The sequence below is a fragment of the Papio anubis genome, chromosome 8 (assembly GCF_008728515.1).
Source record: "Papio anubis isolate 15944 chromosome 8, Panubis1.0, whole genome shotgun sequence".
NCBI classification, from domain to species: Eukaryota; Metazoa; Chordata; class Mammalia; order Primates; family Cercopithecidae; genus Papio; species Papio anubis.
The window spans coordinates 114,531,438-114,552,334 of NC_044983.1; the positions used below are offsets into that span (position 1 = coordinate 114,531,438).

At 39.3% G+C, this 20,897-nt stretch overlaps 1 protein-coding gene across 2 annotated transcripts in view; it reads left to right on the plus strand.

Annotated features, from left to right (window-relative positions):
- The window catches only part of MAL2 (mal, T cell differentiation protein 2), a 33,617-nt gene extending 15,373 nt beyond the window's left edge, over positions 1-18,244 (plus strand). For both annotated transcript variants that reach the window (XM_009213519.3, XM_017962260.2), the window contains exons 3-4: positions 14,707-14,862; positions 17,965-18,244. In XM_009213519.3, the coding sequence (XP_009211783.2) occupies positions 14,707-14,862; positions 17,965-18,036 (228 nt within the window). In that variant the 3' untranslated portion in view covers positions 18,037-18,244. The remainder of the gene's footprint in view (positions 1-14,706; positions 14,863-17,964) is intronic.
- The last annotated feature ends 2,653 nt before the right edge of the window (positions 18,245-20,897 follow it).

Sequence of the window (20,897 nt, forward strand, 5' to 3'; positions counted from 1 at the left end):
GGCTTTGAGCATAGATCTGGTTTGCTTAGTAGCTGTGTGGCCTTGGGCACAATTGTTAACCTCTCTCAATTTTAATTTCTTCCTCTGTAAAATGGTAGTTCATCTTTGGTATTGAGTACAGTCATTCATGTCCTTATTAACTTATTTGTTTTTCCAAGTTTGCATTTCCCACCCATTTGTAGCATTATATCTGATGTTCAGGAAATTAAATGTAAGCGTTTCTGTTGTTTTAATTGTGCTACTCTATGAAAGTGAAAGCTGAAATTGGAAATCTTTGTTTCACAGGTCAGCTGCAAAGGTTACCTGTGGTCTTTTAGCTGGGGTAGTCCACTGTTACTGAGGCAAAAAATGGTAATAGCAATACACAGGGTTGATTGTATGGTAGGCATGCATTCTAAGAGCCAACTCTTGTCTTCAAGGAATTTATTAAATGTTTTCCCTATTTAGAAAGGATTTCTCTTTTTTTTCTTCTTTTGTGTGTGTGTCGTTTTTGGTTTTGTTTCTGTGTTTTTATTCAGTCATTTTTTATTATATGGCTTACTTTTTTTTTTTTTTTTTTTGAGACGGAGTCTCGCTCTGTCTCCCAGGCTGGAGTGCAGTGGCTGGATCTCAGCTCACTGCAAGCTCCGCCTCCCGGGTCCACGCCATTCTCCTGCCTCAGCCTCCCGAGTAGCTGGGACTACAGGCGCCCGCCACCTCACCCGGCTAGTTTTTTTTTTTTTTTTAAGTAGAGACGGGGTTTCACCGTGTTAGCCAGGATGGTCTCAATCTCCTGACCTCATGATCCACCCGTCTCGGCCTCCCAAAGCGCTGGGATTACAGGCTTGAGCCACTGCGCCTGGCCTATATGGCTTACTTTTGATAGGTTTGGTAATATATTTTGTACACTCTCCCAGGAAAACTTTTTAGCCATGTATATAATGGAATTGTCACAAGTTGGTAACAATTGTTGCATTCTGGAACTGTTAGATGTTAATGGCTCAAAAATAGTTGTTTTCCCCTGTGATAAGCTTATTACCACTTTATACCATGCTTGAAGGAAGCAAGAATGCATTTTGATAAAGAACTTATTTTCTAGATGTATTTGTTGTAGGATATTGAGTTTGCTATGTCTTCTGGGTTTTATGAAGAAATTAAATTTACATTCATGATGGCTTCAGCAATTTTTTCTGAACTTTCTAGCTTTGATATAAATAGTGAAATAAACATATAGTATCTAATAACAGATATAAAGTACTAAATACTTGCCTCATTCTATTCCAGGAAAATAAGGAGATTTTGATTTTGAAATAGCGTTTCTGTTTTTTTTTCTGGAGAGGAAAAAATACCAGAACTTTAAACAGAAGATTCTAAATTCATAGTCTCTTTTGTAGGGGAAGGGTACTAAGGAAAGATACATTTTAGAAAATAGAGCTATTTAAAAAATCCTATGCGATTAAACATGTTTCCCTTCATCCCCCCCAAGTATAACTGGCACACATTTGATCATTTGCCTGTTGTGGACATCACTTAACATATTTTTATTTTTTAAAATATTTTCTATTTCAATAGCTTGTAGGGTGAAAGTGGTTTATTATTACATGAATGAATTGCATAGTGGTGAAATCTGAGATGTTAGTGTAACAGTCCCCCAAGTAGTATACATTGTACCCAATATGTAGTTTCTTTTCATCCCTCCTTCCCGTCTCCTCACCCACTCCTGAGTCTCCAGTGTCCATTCTACCACTCTGTATACCTTTGTGTGCCCATAGCTTGGCTCCCACTGACAACTGAGAACATACAATATTTCAAATAAGTGAGTTACTTCACTTAGAATAACAGCCTCCAGCTCTATCCACTGCTTAATATCTTACATGTCCTCAGCTATATTTTCTGGCCCTATATTCATTTGCTTATTTGACCTTAATGACAATTCTTTATGGATAAGTATTCTTGTTCTCATTTTTACAAATGAGAAAACTGAGGTTCAAAGTGGTTGTCATCCGTTTTTCTTGCTGCTGTTACTGTAAACCAGGATCCCCCTATACACAATGCAGCTTTTTTCTTTTTCTTTTTTTTAACTAGTAGATGGAATTTTGACCCTGAACCGAAGAGCAAAGCATGGGCTTAAGACAAGAATATGAGATATAGTCACTCGTGGGGGGTGCGGGGGGGCCCGGGGAAAAAAAAAAAAGCTCTGCTTGAGGCTGAGGTTGCCTAAGGAAAAGGCAAACAAGTGGGCAGTGCTTGGGGCGTGTGAGCATTGATAAGATTGGTAAAAGAGCAAGAGCACATGAAGGCAGCTAAGAGAGGCTGGGTTCATCTGCTAGTAAGTAGAGGCCAGGAGCCTAAGGCAGAGATTCACAAATGGTGGTCCTGGCCACAAGAGCAGCAGCATCTGGAAACATGTCAAAAATGGACATTCTCAGGTTCCACCCTGACCTGCTAAGTCAGAAACTCTGGGAGGAGGACTCAGTTGTCTGTGTTTAAACAAGCTCTCCAGGTGGTTCTGATGCAGGCTAACATTTGAGAACCACTGACTTAGCAGAAATGATCTGGGCTGTCAAATGCAATGAGTGAGCCTTGTGGAAGCCCTTCTGCGCACATCCAGTGCACATCCCACACCTGGCACAAATTGGAATAGTATGCTCAGGATGGCCAAATACAAATATAGGTACAGCTCTCCAGGGGTTGGGAAGATTTACTGAGTAGTTGGCCCTATACTAGGCCCTGGGAATACAATTGTGAAAAAAGAGATCTAGCAGTTGCTCTCAAAGAGTTTGTTGTAGTAGACAATGTAAGTAAAGAAATTGTTACGTAATTAATGCATCAATTAATGTTATGTTAGTTGCCAAAAAGGAAAAGCCTAGCGTGCCAAAACATATGTGTCATCTCAGCTCCACTGGAAAGCAGACTCTAAGATGGATATAGAAGTACAAGAGTTTTGGTTTGGGCTTTTTGTGCATTTTGTTGTTATTGTTTGTTTAAGGAAAAGGGCAGATAACACTTGTAAAAGAAAATAAAGGAGGAAGTGAGGAAGTAAGATCAGGAAGAAAACCAAGAATGATAAACTCCACAAAGTCTTGACCAAATCCATACAAAACTTCAGAGCATAGCCTGTCCTTCGAGAGTTGTGTGTTGGGCACAAGTGGCCAAGCACTAGTACCTCCACTGTGCTGTCACTTGTGGGGATGGGGGATATCCAGGAAGAATGTGGCCTTGGCTCACGCATTGTAGCAGATCCCAAATCCACTGAAGCTGGAGGCTGTCAGCTACCTGCACGCCTCACAGCTAAACATCAAGTTCCTTCCTGATGGAAAATGTGTGCAGTGCACAATTAGCTGCTCCAGTCTCTCATCTCATACTGCAGATCCATTTCTCCATATGCATCTGGGGAGTCGCTCCTCCAGGGTTCCAGTGTGCCTTTCTTCCTGAAGACAGACTTAAAGGAGAGAGGCTAGAGGGATACATGACATCTCCGTTCACTGGAGTTGGTCTCAAGGCCAACTGGTACTCATCTTCCTCTTCCACTGACCATTTTCCATTCCTCTTCTCAGCTTTCCTGTCTGGTGTTCTCCGTGATTTCCTGGTGGTGAATCCAAACTCTCATTCAGGAGAGAGAGAGGGCACCTGGCAACCACATCTGCTTCAGGCCAGCGTTGCTACACTTGTTTGTTTTTAGTCACATTTGGCAGAGAGACTTCCGAGAAGATCTCAGGTAGATCATCTGAGGTCTACATATAATTCCTCTCGCCCTCCTGTGGCACATACACTAGGGCAATACATGCTCTTTACTGCCATCCTGACTTCCAGCAGCTCTGCCTTCTCCTGATGTTAGTGGCAACTACCTTTGTCAAGATGGTAACTCCTCTTCTTGCCTTTTTGTCCCTGGGCAAAAGAGTCCAAAGTGGCCAGGGGGTAGCCATACCTTGTAGCTCAATGGACCCCTTTGGGGACAAGGACCCTTGACCATGAGAAACCTAGAGTTGTGGAGGCAGAAATCATAAAGGATTTCAGCGGTACTGGAGAAACTCTTGCTTTTACCCCTAAATTTCCATTCTTCCAATGAAGACACAATAACATGTAGGAAGCTCTTCTTCAGTGTATCTACTGCATCCTAAAGGATGACCCCCATCCTCACAGACTAGTGCCTCCAAGCTATACCTTCAGCCAGCCGTTTCTTTGTGCTATCAGGCCAGGCCAGCAGCTTCTAGGTGGTGCAGTACGTGATGCAACCAACCCAGGGGTAGGCACCCATTTCCACTCAGGCTTTGCTGAGTAGTAGTTTCCTTGATCAGAGACAGAGTGAAAGCCTGTGAGTGAATGCAGTCTATAAATCATTGGATATAGCTGGTGGCTCAAGCTCTAAGAGTCAGAAAAGCAAATTCATAAATCAATGCCCTAGGTAATTCTATTTTCGTGAGAATAACCATTACGGGTGTTTGTTTTTGTGAGAGTGAAATATTTTGCCCTCCAGGAAGGTAGGAGCTCAGTTTACACTTACTACAGGTGACTGGTTGGTCCCCTTGAGGATAATCCCTTATCCGGAGCTCAGAGTTAGTCTCTGTTGCTGACAGTTCAACATTCAGAGGAAGCAGTGGGTAGATCATCTTTGGCAATAAGGAAGCCATGCTCTTGGGCCTTTCCATGGCCACTTTCTCTGACCATGGGTACTCTGTTTATGTGCCCATAATGCCAGGTATGGGGTGGTTGATGACAAAGGATTGCTAACATCAACTGGAAGGGTCCTTTTGGCTACGTAGCATTCCAAAGCGATGGTTCTGGTAAGCATTACCAAGTGACAGAAAGATCTTCACATAGTATGCCTAATCCCATATCCCTTCCTTGTCCCTGAAGCTTTGATCTGTTTTATCCCATGGCCCTGACAAGTACAGTAGGCTGTTTGCTATTGATTATCAGTCTATGTATATTCTCACTATGGGCCTCTTTTCTTTCCTTCTTTTTTTTTTTTTTGAGACGGAGTCTTCCTCTATCGCCCAGCATGGAATGCAGTGGCAGGATCCCTGCTCATTACAACCTCCGCCTCCTGGATTCAAGCGATTCTCCTGCCTCAGCCTTCTGAGTAACTGGGATTACTGGCATGCACCACCATGCCCAGCTAATTTTTGCATTCTTAGTAGAGATGGGCTTTTGCCATGTTGGCTAGGCTGGTCTGGAACTCCTGACCTCAAGTGATCCACCACCTCGGCCTCCCAAAGTACTGGGATTAAAGACACACACCACCGCACCCAGCCATGGGCCACTTTTCTTTCTGAGCAAAGTGTGTGACATGCATCATCACTCAGCTCTACCAACTGGGAAAATATTCCCTAACCAGTCTTTCGAAGCCAACTCTGAATGTGGCTATAATGCACATACAATACAGCTGCTGTTCCTTTCCACCTTGCAAGCACATAGGAGCCAACTCTTCCAAAAACAAAGCTCAGGGTTTTTTTCTCCTTCAGGTGGGCATAAGGAAATCCCTCTTCCCTGTGGCCATAGGTATGAACTGAGGAAGGAGAGCAGTTCCACTCTGGTGAATAATGTGAGAGCCTAGGCTACCTGCTCATGCAGTTAACTCTTGTTAACTGGTCTTGCTCAGGTCAATATATGTGTCCTTCCTATCACAAGGAGACAGCTGCTGGCCCACCTGACTTTTTGAGTTAGTGGCTTCCATGGAACCCAACTCAAAATAAGCAGTTCTGGATGCCTGGCCACTGGTGTCTCATGATCAAGTGTTTCTTTTCTACCAGGTCTAGTACTAGGAGCTGCTTTTCAAAGACTTGTCGCTCTCCAGTGCAGGTTACTAGAGGCTCTAAAAATCCAGGAACCTCCATCGTGATTTTCACACTGGAATTGCCGTAAATTCCATACTATGTACTTTCTTCCAACACCAAGAGTATATATGACCCTGGCTGGATAGGATGACCGAAGTATACAGAGTGAGAAGCGCAAGAAGTGTATTGGGAAGTAACACCTATAAAAGATGAAAGACGAAAGAATAGGATTGGACAGGAAAGCCTTGAAACCATAATTCAGATACTTATGAAAAGGAGGGAGGAAGAAGCAAAATTGGCAGGAATAGAGAGAGAGAGGGGGGAAAGGGCAAGCAGTAATTGCTTGTGGGCAGAATCCTTTCTGGCAGAGACAATACTATGTGTAAAGAGTAGCATCCTTGAGCTATAAAATGCTTCCTAGGGACCAAAATGAGGTGAATGTGGGTGACATTGAAAAAGGTATGTAATGGTGGAGAAATCAAGGGATCAGATCATACCAAGAGTTGCAGGTCCTGTCATCAAATCTCTTTATTACAAGATCAACTATTTCTGATGATTCACCTCAGTAAGTTAAATGAGTGCCTAAATTTTTCTTACTACAATCTATCATCATTTCATTTAGCCGTTAAAAATGATGACATTTGAATTTGGGATTTGACCTTCATCAACTAATATTTGTTGAATAAACACATGTATTTGAGCATCTCTGCTATAGATTAGACATGTGGCCAGGAACACTTTTCTTAAATCTTTTGAAGGCATTTGTGAATCAGTTTACAAATGAGAGTTACTTAATAGAAAGCACATCTTTGTAGTTCTTACGTACTTAAATGTGAGAACAATTTATTTTTTATTTATTTATTTTTATTATACTTTAACTTCTAGGGTACATGTGCACAACGTGCAGGTTTGTTACATATGTATACATGTGCCATGTTGGTGTGCTGCACCCGTTAACTCATCATTTACATTAGTTATATCTTCTAATTCTATCCCTACCCCCTGCCGCATCCCCACAGTAGGACCCGGTGTGTGATGATCCCTTTCCTGTGTCCAAGTGATCTCATTGTTCAATTCCCACCTATGAGTGAGAACATGCGGTATTTGGTTTTCTGTTCTTGCAATAGTTTGCTCAGAATGATGGTTTCTAGCTTTATGCATGTCCTTACAAAAGACAGGGACTCGTCCTTCTTTATGGCTGCATAGTATTCCATGGTGTATATGTGCCACCTTTTCTTAATCCAGTCTATCATTGATGAACATTTGGGTTGGTTCCAAGTCTTGGCTATTGTGAATAGTGCTGCAATAAACATACATGTGCATGTGTCTTTATAGCAGCATGATTTATAATCCTTTGGGTATATGCCCAGTAATGGGATAGCTGGGTCAAATGGTATTTCTAGTTTTAGATCCTTGAGAAATCGCCACACTGTTTTCCACAATGGTTGAACTTGTTTACAGTCCCACCAACAGTGTAAAAGTGTTCCTATTTCTCCACATCCTCTCCAGCACCTGTTGTTTCCTAATTTTTTAAATGATTGCCATTCTAACTGGTGTGAGATTGTATCTCACTGTGATTTTGATTTGCATCTCTCGGATGGCATTTTTTCATGTGTCTGTTGGCTATATGAATGTCTTCTTTTGAGAAGTGTCTGTTCATATCCTTTGCCCACTTTTTGATGGGGTTGTTTTTCCCTTGTAAATTTGATTGAGTTCTTTATAGGTTCTGGATATTAGCCCTTTGTCAGATGAGTAGATTGCAAAAATTTTCTCCCATTCTGTAGGTCGCCTGTTCACTCTGATGGTAGTTTCTTTTGCTGTACAGAAGCTCTTTAGTTTAATTAGATCCCATTTGTCAATTTAGGCTTTTGTTGCCATTGCTTTTGGTGTTTTAGACATGAAGCCCTTGCCCATGCCTATGTCCTGAATGGTATTACCTAGGTTTTCTTCTAGGGTTTTTATGGTTTTAGGTCTAACATTTAAGTCTCTAATCCATCTTGAATTAATTTTCATATAAGGATTAAGGAAAGGATCCAGTTTCAGCTTTCTACTTATGGCCAGCCAATTTTCCCAGTACCATTTATTAAATAGGGAATCCTTTCCCCATTTCTTGTTTTTGTCAGATTTGTCAAAGATCAGATGGCTGTAGATGTGTGGTATTATTTCTGAGGGCTCTGTTCTGTTCCATTGGTCTATATCTCTGTTTTGGTACCAGTACCATGCTGTTTTGGTTACTGTAGCCTTGTAGTGTAGTTTGAAGTCAGGTAGTGTGATGCCTCCAGCTTTGTTCTTTTGGCTTAGGATTGTCTTGGCAATGTGGGCTCTTTTTGGTTCCATATGAACTTTAAAGCAGTTTTTTCCAATTCTGTGAAGAAAGTCATTGGTAGCTTAATGGGGATGGCATTGAATCTATAAATTACCTTGGGCAGTATGGCCATTTTCACAATATTGATTCTTCCCATCCATGAGCATGGTATGTTCTTCCATTTGTTTGTGTCCTCTTTTATTTCACTGAGCAGTGGTTTCTATTTCTCCTTGAAGAGGTCCTTTACATTCCTTGTAAGTCAGATTCCTAGGTATTTTATTCTCTTTGAAGCTATTGTGAATGGGAGTTCATTCATGATTTGGCTGTCTGTTTGTCTGCTATTGGTGTATAAGAATGCTTGTGATTTTTGCAAATTCATTTTGTATCCTGAGACTTTGCTGAAGTTGCTTATCAGCTTAAGGAGATTTTGGGCTGAGAAGGTGGGGTTTTCTAAATATAAAATGATGTCATCTGCAAACAGGGACAATTTGACTTCTTCTTTTCCTAACTGAATATCCTTTATTTCTTTCTCTTGCCTGATTGCCATAGCCAGAACTTCCAGCACTATGTTGAATAGGAGTGGTGAGAGAGGGCATCCCTGTCTTGTGCCAGTTTTCAAAGGGAATGCTTCCAGTTTTTGCCCATTCAGTATGATATTGGCTGTGGATTTGTCATAAATAGCTCTTATTATTTTGAGATATGTTCCATCAATACCAAATTTATTGAGAGTTTTTAGCATGAAGGGCTGTTGAATTTTGTCAAAGGCCTTTTCTGCATCTATTGAGATAATCACGTGGTTTTTGTCTTTGGTTCTGTTATATACTGGATTACGTTTATTGATTTGTATATGTTGAACCAGTCTTGCATCCCAGGGATGAAGCCCACTTGATCATGGTGGATAAGCTTTTTGATGTGCTGCTGGATTTGGTTTGCCAGTATTTTATTGAGGATTTTTGCATCGATGTTCATCAGGGATATTGGTCTAAAATTCTCTTTTTTTCTTGTCTCTCTCTCAGGCTTTGGTATCAGGATGATGTTGGCCTCATAAAATGAGTCAGGGAGGATTCCCTCTTTTTCTATTGATTGGAATAGTTTCAGAAGGAATGGTACCAACTCCTCCTTGTACCTCTGGTAGAATTTGGCTCTGAATCCGTCTGGTCCTGGACTTTTTTTGGTTGGTAGGCTATTAATTATTGCCTCAATTTCAGAGCCTGCTATTGGTCTATTCAGGGATTCAACTTCTTCCTGGTTTAGTCTTGGGAGAGTGTAAGTGTCCAGGAAATTATCCATTTCTTCTAGGTTTTCTAGTTTTATTTGCGTAGAGGTGTTTATAGTATTCTCTGATGGTAGTTTGTATTGCTATGGGGTCGGTGGTGATATCCCCTTTATCATTTTTTATTGCGTCTATTTGATTCTTCTCTGTTTTCTTCTTTATTAGTCTTGATAGCAGTCTATCAATTTTGTTGATCTTTTCAAAAAACCAGCTCCTGGATTCACTGATTTTTTGGAGGGTTTTTTGTGTCACTATCTCCTTCAGTTCTGCTCTGATCTTAGTTATTTCTTGCCTTCTGCTAGCTTTTGAATGTGTTTGCTCTTGCTGCTCTAGTTCTTTTAATTGTGATGTTAGAGTGTCAATTTTAGATCTTTCTTGCTTTCTCTTGTGGGCATTTAGTGCTATAAATTTCCCTCTACACACTGCTTTAAATGTGTCCCAGAGATTCTGGTATGTTGTATCTTTGTTCTCATTGGTTTCAAAGAACATCTTTATTTCTGCCTTCATTTCGTTCTGTACCCAGTAGTCATTCAGGAGGAGGTTGTTCAGTTTCCATGTAGTTGAGCGGTTTTGATTGAGTTTCTTAGTCCTGATTTCTAGTTTGATTGCACTGTGGTCTGAGAGACAGTTTGTTATAATTTCTGTTCTTGTACATTTGCTGAGGAGTGCTTTACTTCCAACTATGTGGTCAACTTTGGGATAAGTGTGATGTGCTGAGAAGAATGTGTATTCTGTTGATTTGGGGTGGAGAGTTCTGTAGATGTCTATTAGGTCCTCTTGGTACAGAGTTGAGTTCAATTCCTGGATATCCTTGTTAACTTTGTCTTGTTGATCTGTCTAATGTTGACAGTGGAGTGTTGAAGTCTCCCATTATTATTGTATGGGAGTCTGAGTCTCTTTGTAAGTCTCTAAGGACTTGTTTTATGAATCTGGGTGCTCCTGTATTGGGTGCATATATATTTAGGATAGTTAGCTCTTCCTGTTGAATTGATCCCTTTACCATTATGCAATGGCCTTCTTTGTCTCTTTTGATCTTTGATGGTTTCAAGTCTGTTTTATCAGAGACTAGGATTGCAACCCCTGCTTTTTTTTGTTCTCCATTTGCTTGGTAGATCTTCCTCCATCCCTTTATTTGAGCCTATGTGTGTCTCTACATGTGAGATGGGTCTCCTGAATACAGCAAACTGATGGGTCTTGACTCTTTATCCAATTTGCCAGTCTTTGTCTTTTACTTGGAGCATTTAGTCCATTTACATTTAAGGTTAATATTGTTATGTGTGAACTTGATCCTGTCATTATGATATTAGCTGGTTATTTTGCTCGCTAGTTGATGCAATTTCTTCCTAGCATCAATGGACTTTACATTTTGACATGTTTTCGCAATGGCTGGTACTTGTTGTTCCTTTCCATGTTTAGTGCTTCCTTCAGGGTCTCTTGTAAGGCAGGCCTGGTGGTGACAAAATCTCTAAGCATTTGCTTGTCTGTAAAGGATTTTATTTCTTCTTCACTTATGAAACTTAGTTTGGCTGGATATGAAATTCTGGGTTGATAATTCTTTTCTTTAAGAATGTTGAATATTGGCCCCCACTCTCTTCTGGCTTGGAGAGTTTCTGCCGAGAGATCTGCTGTTAGTCTGATGGGCTTCCCTTTGTGTGTAACTCGACCTTTCTCTCTGGCTGCCCTTAACATTTTTTCCTTCATTTCAACTTTGGTGAATCTGACAATTATGTGTCTTGGAGTTGCTCTTCTCGAGGAGTATCTTTGTGGCGTTCTCTGTATTTCCTGAATTTGAATGTCGGCCTGCCTTACTAGGTTGGGGAAGTTCTCCTGGATGATATCCTCCAGAGTGTTTTCCAACTTGGTTCCATTTTCCCCCTCACTTTAATGCACACCAATCAGACGTAGATTTGGTCTTTTCGCATAATCCTATACTTCTTGGAGGCTTTTTTCATTTCTTTTTACTTTTTTCTCCACACTTCTCTTCTCACTTCATTTCATTCGTTTGATCTTCAATCACTGATAATCTTTCTTCCAGTTGATCGAGTTGGTTACTGAAGCTTGTGCATTTGTCACGTAGTTCTCATGTTATGGTTTTCATCTCTATCAGTTCTTTTAAGGTCTTCTCTGCATTGATTATTCTAGTTATCCATTCATCCATTCTTTTTTCAAGGTTTTTAGTTTCTTTGTGCTGGTTACATAGTTCCTCCTTTAGCTCTGAGAAGTTTGATGGACTGAAGCCTTCTTCTCTCAACTTGTCAAAGTCATTCTCCATCCAGCTTTGTTCCATTGCTGGCGATGAGCTGCGTTCCTTTGGAGGGGGAGATGCGCTCTGATTTTTTTGAATTTCCAGCTTTTCTGCACTGCTTTCTCCCCATCTTTGTGGTTTTATCTGCCTTTGATCTTTGATGATGGTGACGTACTGATGGGGTTTTGGTGTGGGTGTCCTTTCTGTTTGTTAGTTTTCCTTCTAACAGTCAGGACCCTCAGCTACAGGTCTGTTGGAGTTTGCTCGAGGTCCACTCCAGACCCTGTTTGCCTGGGTATCAGCAGCAGAGGCTGCAGAAGATAGAATATTGCTGAACAGCGAGTGTTGCTGTCTGATTCTTGCTCTGGAAGCTTCATCTCAGGGGTGTACCCCGCCGTGTGAGGTGTCGGTCTGCACCTAGTGGGGGATGTCTCCCAGTTAGGCTACTCACAGGTCAGGGACTCACTTGATCAGCAGTCAGTCTATCTGTTGTCAGATCTCAGCCTTCATGCTGGGAGATCTACTGCTGTCTTCAAAGCTATCAGACAGGGGCATTTACATCTGCAGAGGTTTCTGTTGCTTTTTGTTTAGCTATGCCCTGTCCCAGAGGAGGAGTCTACAGAGGCAGGCCGACCTCCTTGAGCTGCAGTGGGCTCCACCTAGCTTCCTGGTGGCTTTGTTTACCCACTTAAGCCTCAGCAATGCTGGTGCCCCTCCCCCAGCCTCGCTGCTGCCGCCTTGCAGTTAGATCTCATTCTGCTGTGCTAGCAATGAGGGAGGCTCCGTGGGCAGGGGACCCTCCGGGCCAGGTGTGGTATATAATCTCCTGGTGTGCCATTTGCTAAGACCCTTGGTAAAGCACAGTATTAGGGTGGGAGTTACCCAATTTTCCAGGTGTTGTGTGTCAGTTTCCTTGGCTAGGAAAGTTCCTTTCCCCGCTGCGCTTCCCAGGTGGTGATGCCTTGCCCTGCTTCAGCTCTGCTGACCGGGCTGCACCAGCTGACCAGCACCGGTGTCGGCACTCCCCAGTGAGATGAACCCAACACTCAGTTGAAAATGCAGAAATCACCCGTCTTCTGTGTCACTCACAGCTGGAGGCTGGAGCTCTTCCTATTCGGCCATCTTGGGCCTATTTTTTTTTTAAGACAGAGTCTTGCTCTGTTGCCCAGGCTGGAGTGCAGTGGTGCAATCTCGGCTCACTGCAAGCTCTGCCTCCCAGGTTTACACCATTGTCCTGCCTCAGCCTCCCGAGTAGCTGGGACTACAGGTGCCTGCCACCAGGCCCATCTAACTTTTTGTATTTTTTAGTAGAGACAGGGTTTCACTGTGTTACCCAGAATGGTCTCTATCTCCTGACCTCATGATCCACCTGCCTCAGCCTCCCAGAGTGCTGGGATTACAGGTGTGAGCCACCGTGCCTGGCCAGATGTGAGAACAATTTCTATGAACAGTATCATTTGCTGTATGGCCATTTACAAAGGTAGTGCAATGCTCTCCTTTGTAATATTGCTATAACAGTAATAGAAATCAATAATAGGTTTGACAGAAAAGACTTCAAACGGAACCCTTACACACTGTTGGTAGGAATGTAAATTAGTACAGTCATTATAGAGAACATTGTGGAAGTTCCTCAAAAAGTTAAAAATAGAACTACCATATGATCAAGCAATCCCACACCTGGGTATATATCCAAAGGAAATGAAATCAGTGAGATATCTGCATTCTCATATTCATTACAGCCAAGATATGGAATCAACCTAAGGGTCGTAGAGGAATGAAGAAAATGCAGTATATATTCACAATACTAATTCAGCCTTTAAAAAGGCTGAAATCCTGTCATTTGCAATATAGATGAACATTATGTTATGTGAAATAAGTCAAGCACAGAAAGACCAATACCACATGATCTCACTTATATGTGAAATCTTAAAAAGTTGAATTCACAGAAGTAGAGAATAGAATGGTGATTACCAGGGTATGGGGTAATGGGAGACTGGGGAAATGTTGGTCAAAGAATACAAAATTTCAGTTAGGAGAAATGAGTTTAAGAGATCTGTTATATAGCGTGGTGACTATAGTTAATAACAGTGTATTATTATATTCTTGAAAAATGCTTAAAAAAGATTTCAAATGTTCTCCCCACAAAAAAGATAATTATAGGAGGATATATATACATATATATATATATATATATATGCTCAATTTAGCCATCCCACAATGTATAAATATTTCAGAACGTCCTGTACATGATAAATATGTATTTTGGTCAATTAAAATAATTTTTTTCTGAAAACTAAAGAAACTGGACTTTGGGACTAGACACACTACATGTTTTTCTCCCTCCCAAAGTTAATATTTGTGTGGCTTTAAACAGTCATTTAACTGAAAAGAAAGAAGAAATTCTTTGTAAAATGGAGACAATAAATGGTGGTTATAAGGATGAGTAACAATGCACGTAAGGTACCTGATATGTGGGAGCTATTAAAAACAGTGATGTGTTGATAATATATTAATTCAGGTAAGACAATATGAACTGTAATAGTGTTATGCTTCATATGAATGTCAGCAACATACAAAGAACCTAATAAACAAGTTCTTATACTTTTGGTCAAAGTACATGTTAGTAGTTTTTAATGAAATATATGAATATGTGTTATTGAATTCTATTATTAGTCTTCTGTATCTTTCAGTGGAAAATAATGATAAAAATAACTGCTCAAAAATAAAATTATGTAATGTGTATGAATACGTATAATAACCATAATAAAAAGATGTTATTTAAATGCTATTTTACTTGAATTTTAAAGACAGCATATGTTATGGCTTATATTATCCTAATTAACATTGATCTCTATGGCATCTTAATCCAAATTAAAATTATATATTATAAAATTAAGTATATGGAAAGGTTTACCAATGTGCCAATTAAGATGGGTTGATTGATTTCCACTTGGATTCTAATAGCCTGACATTTCTAAAGCAGCTAAGATAAACAGTGAATATAGTTAAGATTGTTTAATTAAATGTTTTGATCTTGCTAAACCTAAACTTCATCATTTAAAATAAGGAACAGAAAAATATCTTTTTTTTTTTTTTAATTGCAGATGTCTTTTCTCTCCTCTTTTAGGATTTTGCCTACCATTTTACAGTATTTGTCTTCTATTTTGGAGCCTTTTTATTGGAAGCAGCAGCCACATCCCTGCATGATTTGCACTGCAATACAACCATGACCCTGCAGCCGCTCCTGAGTGATAACCAGTATAACATAAACGTAGCAGCCACAGTAAGTATTCAATGAGTACCATTCACCAGCACTTCCGCTCTACTGTCAAGGCCTCCAAGAAACTCCTCAGGCAACATTCGTTTTCTTTAATGCTAGCCATTAGCATTAAATATATAATAGCTATTTATCTGTACAATAACCCTGTAAGCAAAGTGCCATGATCACCCCCAGTATTGTGGGTGATTAAACTGTAGCACAAAGAGGTTGATGTTCATGTAAGATCATAGCGAACCAGTAGAACTGCTTGGCTTTGCACAGCAATGTCTACTTTGCAAAAAGAATTGTGTTTTTTGCTTCTGATAACTTTCAGAGATGGTAAAGGAGATCTCCCAGTTTTGTTCTTTAGTATTCAATAGCTGCTTGCAATTTATTTTTATTGAATGAATAGTTACTGTGGGCCTACCATTTATCAAGTAATTTTGCTGGGTGTTGAGGACAGGGTGAGTAAGGTACAGTTCCTGCCATTAAGGAAAGTGAAGGTGAGTAAGGCAAATAGCTAGCCATTGTAGTAGATGATAGGCAGATGAAATACATTCCTTGGGGTATTTATTAAATTTTTAAAATCATCTAATTCATATACTGGAGTTAATTTGTCATTTTGTATAGATAATTTGAAGAAATAATATATTTTTTGTTGTTAGAGATCATTTTTAAGATGTCAGAAGTCCAAATTATTTTCTGAAATATTGTGATATTTAATATAAGTATATGGCAAATTAGTGACCCTAATGTTCTATTATGTTCCCCAGGTAGCCTATAAATAACCCAGTACTCATATAGTCATTGAAATCTGTCTGGAGCAGCACTGTCTAGTAGAACTTTCTACAGTGACAGGAATATTTCATGTAAGTGCTGTCCAAAATGGTGACCACTAGCCTCATGTGGCTGTTGAGCAATTGAAAATTAACTAGGCTGAGGAGCCATAGCTCATGCCTATAATCCCAGCACATCGGTAGGCCGAGGTAGGAGGACTGCTTGAGGCCAGGAGTTTGAGACCAGCCTGGTCAACATAGCAAAACCCTGTCTCTGAAAAAGGAAAAACAAAAAACAAACCAGAATAAAGAATTGGCCAGGCCTGGTGGCTTGTGCCTGTAGTGCTACCTACCCAGGAGCTCAGGAGCCCAGGAGGTGGAGGTTGCAGCGAGCAGAGACCACACCACTGTACTTCAGTCTGAGTGACAGACCGAGACTCTGTCTGGTGGGGGGAGAGAAAGAGTGGGAAAGATAACTAGTATGACTAAGGAACTGAATTTTTAGGGTTAATTTTAATAAATTTAATCACATGTGCCTAGTGGCTATCATGTTAGACAATACATGTCTAGAGTTTGAGTTTTGAGGGGTAAAAGACAAATGGTTTCAAGACCTATTATAAGTTTCCCAAGTCTCTGGTAGGATTTGTCAAAATTTATTGAGTGCCTGTGAAGAATTAGGCTAAAGGTGGGATTACAACAAAAAGGAGTTATGGTTTTAGCTTTGAAAGGTTTATAGTATAGATTAGTGACTTTAACACTTGCTTATAAAAGAAATAAAAGTTTCATTTAATGAATTCTTACCTAAAACCCCAATAAATCTAGAATAAAAGTTTAGGTGCTGTAGTTGAAGTGGAGGAAGAGGGCCTTGAATGATGTTCATTCTCTTTTCATAAAGCTGCCTCTACCCACCATATCATCCCTGAGGATCATAGAATCCTTGTGATCCAAAAATCACATTGGAAAACCCTTGGTTTTAACAGTTTTACAAAGCAAAGTTCAGGAACTTGACTTTTTTCCTTGCTATTAGTCATCAGTTCCCATTGTATTGGCCTTTATATGTTTCTTACTTCTAGTCCCTTCTTTTTAATGGTACAGGCTAGATTCTCATATCTTGGATCATTAAAGTATCCCCACATCTATTGATAGTCACCCTAGAACCTACTTTCACAAGAATAGTAGCTGCTGAAATACTTGATGGTTGTCTGAGGTCCTTCATTTCTCACCTTTGTCCTAAGGGCCTAGTTTTCCGTGTTCTCCATCATGTAATTCTTTTCTGGCTGCTTCTCTTTTGTGACTTTGTCCCTGTTGTCCTTCCCTTTCAAGTGAAGCTGTCTCAGTAAACCTCTATATGCTTCGAGTTCAGCATTACATCCCATTTCATCCATGTGCTCACTCCAAAGTAAATCTCTAGTTTGAGTTTTCTTCTAACTAAAATGTATCAGCCATCCATTTGGGACATTAGATAGGAAAATTCCTTTTCCATAATAATAGATATCAAGCGCTATTGCTCTCATTCAGAAAACAATGTCTAGATTAGAAATGTATCAGAGAAACAATCAGCAGAAGGGTGGAAAGAAGAGGAGAATAGTAATTAAACTGTGAAAATGGTCTATAGGTGAATCTAGTATTCCTTCCCAGAGCTAGCTTCCTAGTTAAGAATCCCTGTGCTAAACCATAACATTTATCATGTTGAACTGCTTTTTCTTTGTCTTTTAGTCTTCTATGGGTCATAAGCCCCAAAAGGGTGAGGATGCTATCTACTGTTTGTATGTACGAAGTGCAGTGATATACACACAGTTGGTGCTAAAGAGATTCTCGGGACAGTAATTCACAGTAAAGTGTAGATTTGTGCATAGGACTGTCTCCTATACAAGAGCAAGCCAACCTGACAATTCATTTCCACTTGTCTTAGTTGAGTTTTAAAGTTACCTTCCATCATCACAGAAATTATTTGATGAATCCTCAGGTTCTGATAGTTGCTGGCTTCCTTGGCTGTGAAGCCACTACATGAATAGAACTTCATGCTGAATTTTTAAATACAGTGCCTGGGGATTCACAAATACTTAATAAGTGAGCCCAGAATGTGAACAAATTGAACAAATGTTCAATGTAAAGTCATCCACAAATGAGAAAATTATTAGGGGCTAAAATGTTTAAAGGAAGTGGGGGGTAATTGTATGAGGGAATAAATAAGTTGTACAAATCATCAAATAAATCAATGTAAAATATTTTTGTAAGTGTTGAAGTGTTTTTAGGTAGATTGGTCAATCTTCATATGTTTGTTCTTGAGGACACTGCTTTTAAGTCGGTGTTGTAAATCTGATGTGAATTTTTGTTTCTTTTTTCTTAGATTTTTGCCTTTATGACGACAGCTTGTTATGGTTGCAGTTTGGGTCTGGCTTTACGAAGATGGCGACCGTAACACTCCTTAGAAACTGGCAGTCGTGTGTTAGTTTCATTTGTCTACTTTATATGTCTGATCAATTTGGATACCATTTTGTCCAGATGCAAAAACATTCCAAAAGTAATTTGTTTAGTAGAGAGAGAGACTATCAAAGCTCAAATTGTGGTTTATTTCATGGATGGAATGTTAATTTTATTATGATATTAAAGAAATGGCCTTTTATTTTACATCTCTCCCCTCCTTCCCTTCCTGAAAGTTTCCTTTTATGTCCATAAAATACAAATATATTATTCATAAAAAATTAGTATCCCTTTTGTTTGGTTGCTGAGTCACCTGAACCTTAATTTTAATTGGTAACTACAACTCCCTAAAAAAACACATTTCAAATAGGCTTCGCACTGAACTGTATAATTTAGTGTAAACCAGGAATTGGCACACTTTTTAAAAAATGGGCCAGAAGGTAAATATTTATGCTTCATGGGCCATACGGTCTCTGTCACAACTATAGCATGAAAGCAGCTGTACACAATACAGAAATGAATGAGTGTGGTTATGTTCTAATAAAACTTTATTTATAAAAACAAGGGGAGGCTGGGTTTAACCTGTGGGCCATAGTTTGTCGACCACTAGTGTAAAACCTTAGTTATATATGTTCTGCATTTTCTTGAACTGATCATGAAAACCTATAAACCTAATAGACAAGCCACATAATATTTAGCTTCATTATGCAATAATCACATTGCCTTTGTGTTAATAGTCACATACTTACCTTTGGAGGAATGTATGGTTTCTCAGACTATCTCAGGCAGAGTCCTGGATGTAGGCAAAAGTAATTTATGAAGTAAACTTTAGTCGCTTAATCAAACTAATGATAGTCTAACAACTGAGCAAGATCCTCATCTGAGAGTGCTTAAAATGGGATCCCCAGAGACCATTAACCACTACTGGAACTGGTATCTAGCTACTTATGTCTTACTTTGAGTTTATGCTTCAGTATACAGTTGTTTGCCCTGTGCATGAACATACCCATATTTGTGTGTGGATATGTGAAGCTTTTCCAAATAGAGCTCTCAGAAGAATTAAGTTTTTACTTCTAATTATTTTACATTACTTTGAGTTAAATTTGAATAAAGTTGTAGATTCTTGTTTTTGCATTAGCCCAGACATCTATATTGTTTTTGCACTGGTGACAGACAAAATCAGTTTTAAAATCATAGCCAGCACAAAAACTATTTCTGGCTAAATAGCACAGAAAAGTATTTTAACCTACCTGTAGAGATCCTGGTCATGGAAAGGTGCCAAAATGTTTTGAATGGAAGAACAAGTTAGAGCGAGGCCACAGTTCCCACCACACTAGGGCTTTTGTATTGGTCTACTCTTTCAGCCCTTTACTTTCTGGCTGAAGCATCCCCTTGGAGTGCCATGTATAAGTTGGGCTATTAGAGTTCATGGAACATAGAACAACTGTGAATGAGTGGTATGATCAGTGCTTAATGATCAAGTATTACCTATCTAATAATCCTCTAGAAAGAACCCTGTTAGATCTTGGTTTGTGATAAAAATATCAAGACAGAAGACATGAGGAAATCAGGCATATGACTTTGTACTTACATCAGATATTTTCTGTAATATCCTACTTCCTTGGTTTTCCCAGCTCCATACCACACACCTAAACCTGTGTTATGAATTACATATTACAAAGTCATAAATGTGCCATATGGATATATAGTCTATTCTAGTTGGAATCGTTTAGTCTGCTAGAATTTAGTTGTGAGACTTTTTTTGTTTCCCAGTATAGCAGTCTTCTGTTTGGTGGCATTAAATTGATTTCTTTAAAATGCTTTGGTGGCATTTTTGTAAATGGATTGCTTCTAGATTGTTACAAACCAAGCCTAAGACACATCTGTGAATACTTAGATTTGTAGATTAATTGCATTCTAGATTTGTGAGTTGAATGACAAAGGAGTTGAACAAAAATTATGGCGTTTAAGAACTTAACATATCTTAGCTGTAAAAATGAGCAAGTGTTGGTTGGTTTTAAAATCTGGTAACTCCTTGATGAAAAGAAATTTATTTTATACGTGTTATGTCTCTAATAAAGTATTCATTTGATAATCTTCGTGGTCATCTATTACACCATTCACTTTGAAATTCAGTTAAAGGTTTGATATAAACTTGACAGAGCTTCTAGACTTATAATGTATAAAAAGTTGTGTTTTAAACATTTCTGTGTAAAAGTCTCTCAGGAATTGTCTTTTTTCTTTGATGAAGGTGAAAGAGGTAAGTCTTTGGAAGTAACGTTGCATAGGAAGTTTAAATGAGAATTCTGTTTTGCCGAGTGTGATGACTTATGTCTATATTCCCAAAACTTTGGGAAGCCGAGGCCGGAGGATCCCTTGACACTAGGAATTCAGGACCAACCTGGGCAATATACTGAGACTTCATCTCTACAAAAAAATTAAAAAATTAGCTGGGTGCATGGTGGCACACGCCTCTCGTCCCAGCTACTTGGGAAACTGAGGTGGGAGGATGGCTTTAGCCCAGGAGGTTGAGGCTCCAGCCTGGGTAACAGAGTGAGACCCTGTCTCACAAATAAATAAATAAATAAATAAATAAATAAATAAATAAATTAAATAAATAAAATAAACTATCCATGCTAAAAAGAGAGAATTCTGTTTTACTTAAAAAGCATTTGTACCATGTTTTATATGTTTCAAGCATTTTGTCAAATGTTACTTCATTTATTCCTCATCATAACAACCATATGGGGTGTATACTCATCCCATTTTAAAGGCTTGGAGACTAAAACACAAGTTTTACATCCATATCCAAAAATGTGATCTTTTCTTCACCCAAAGAGGTTTTAGCAGAATGTTCAA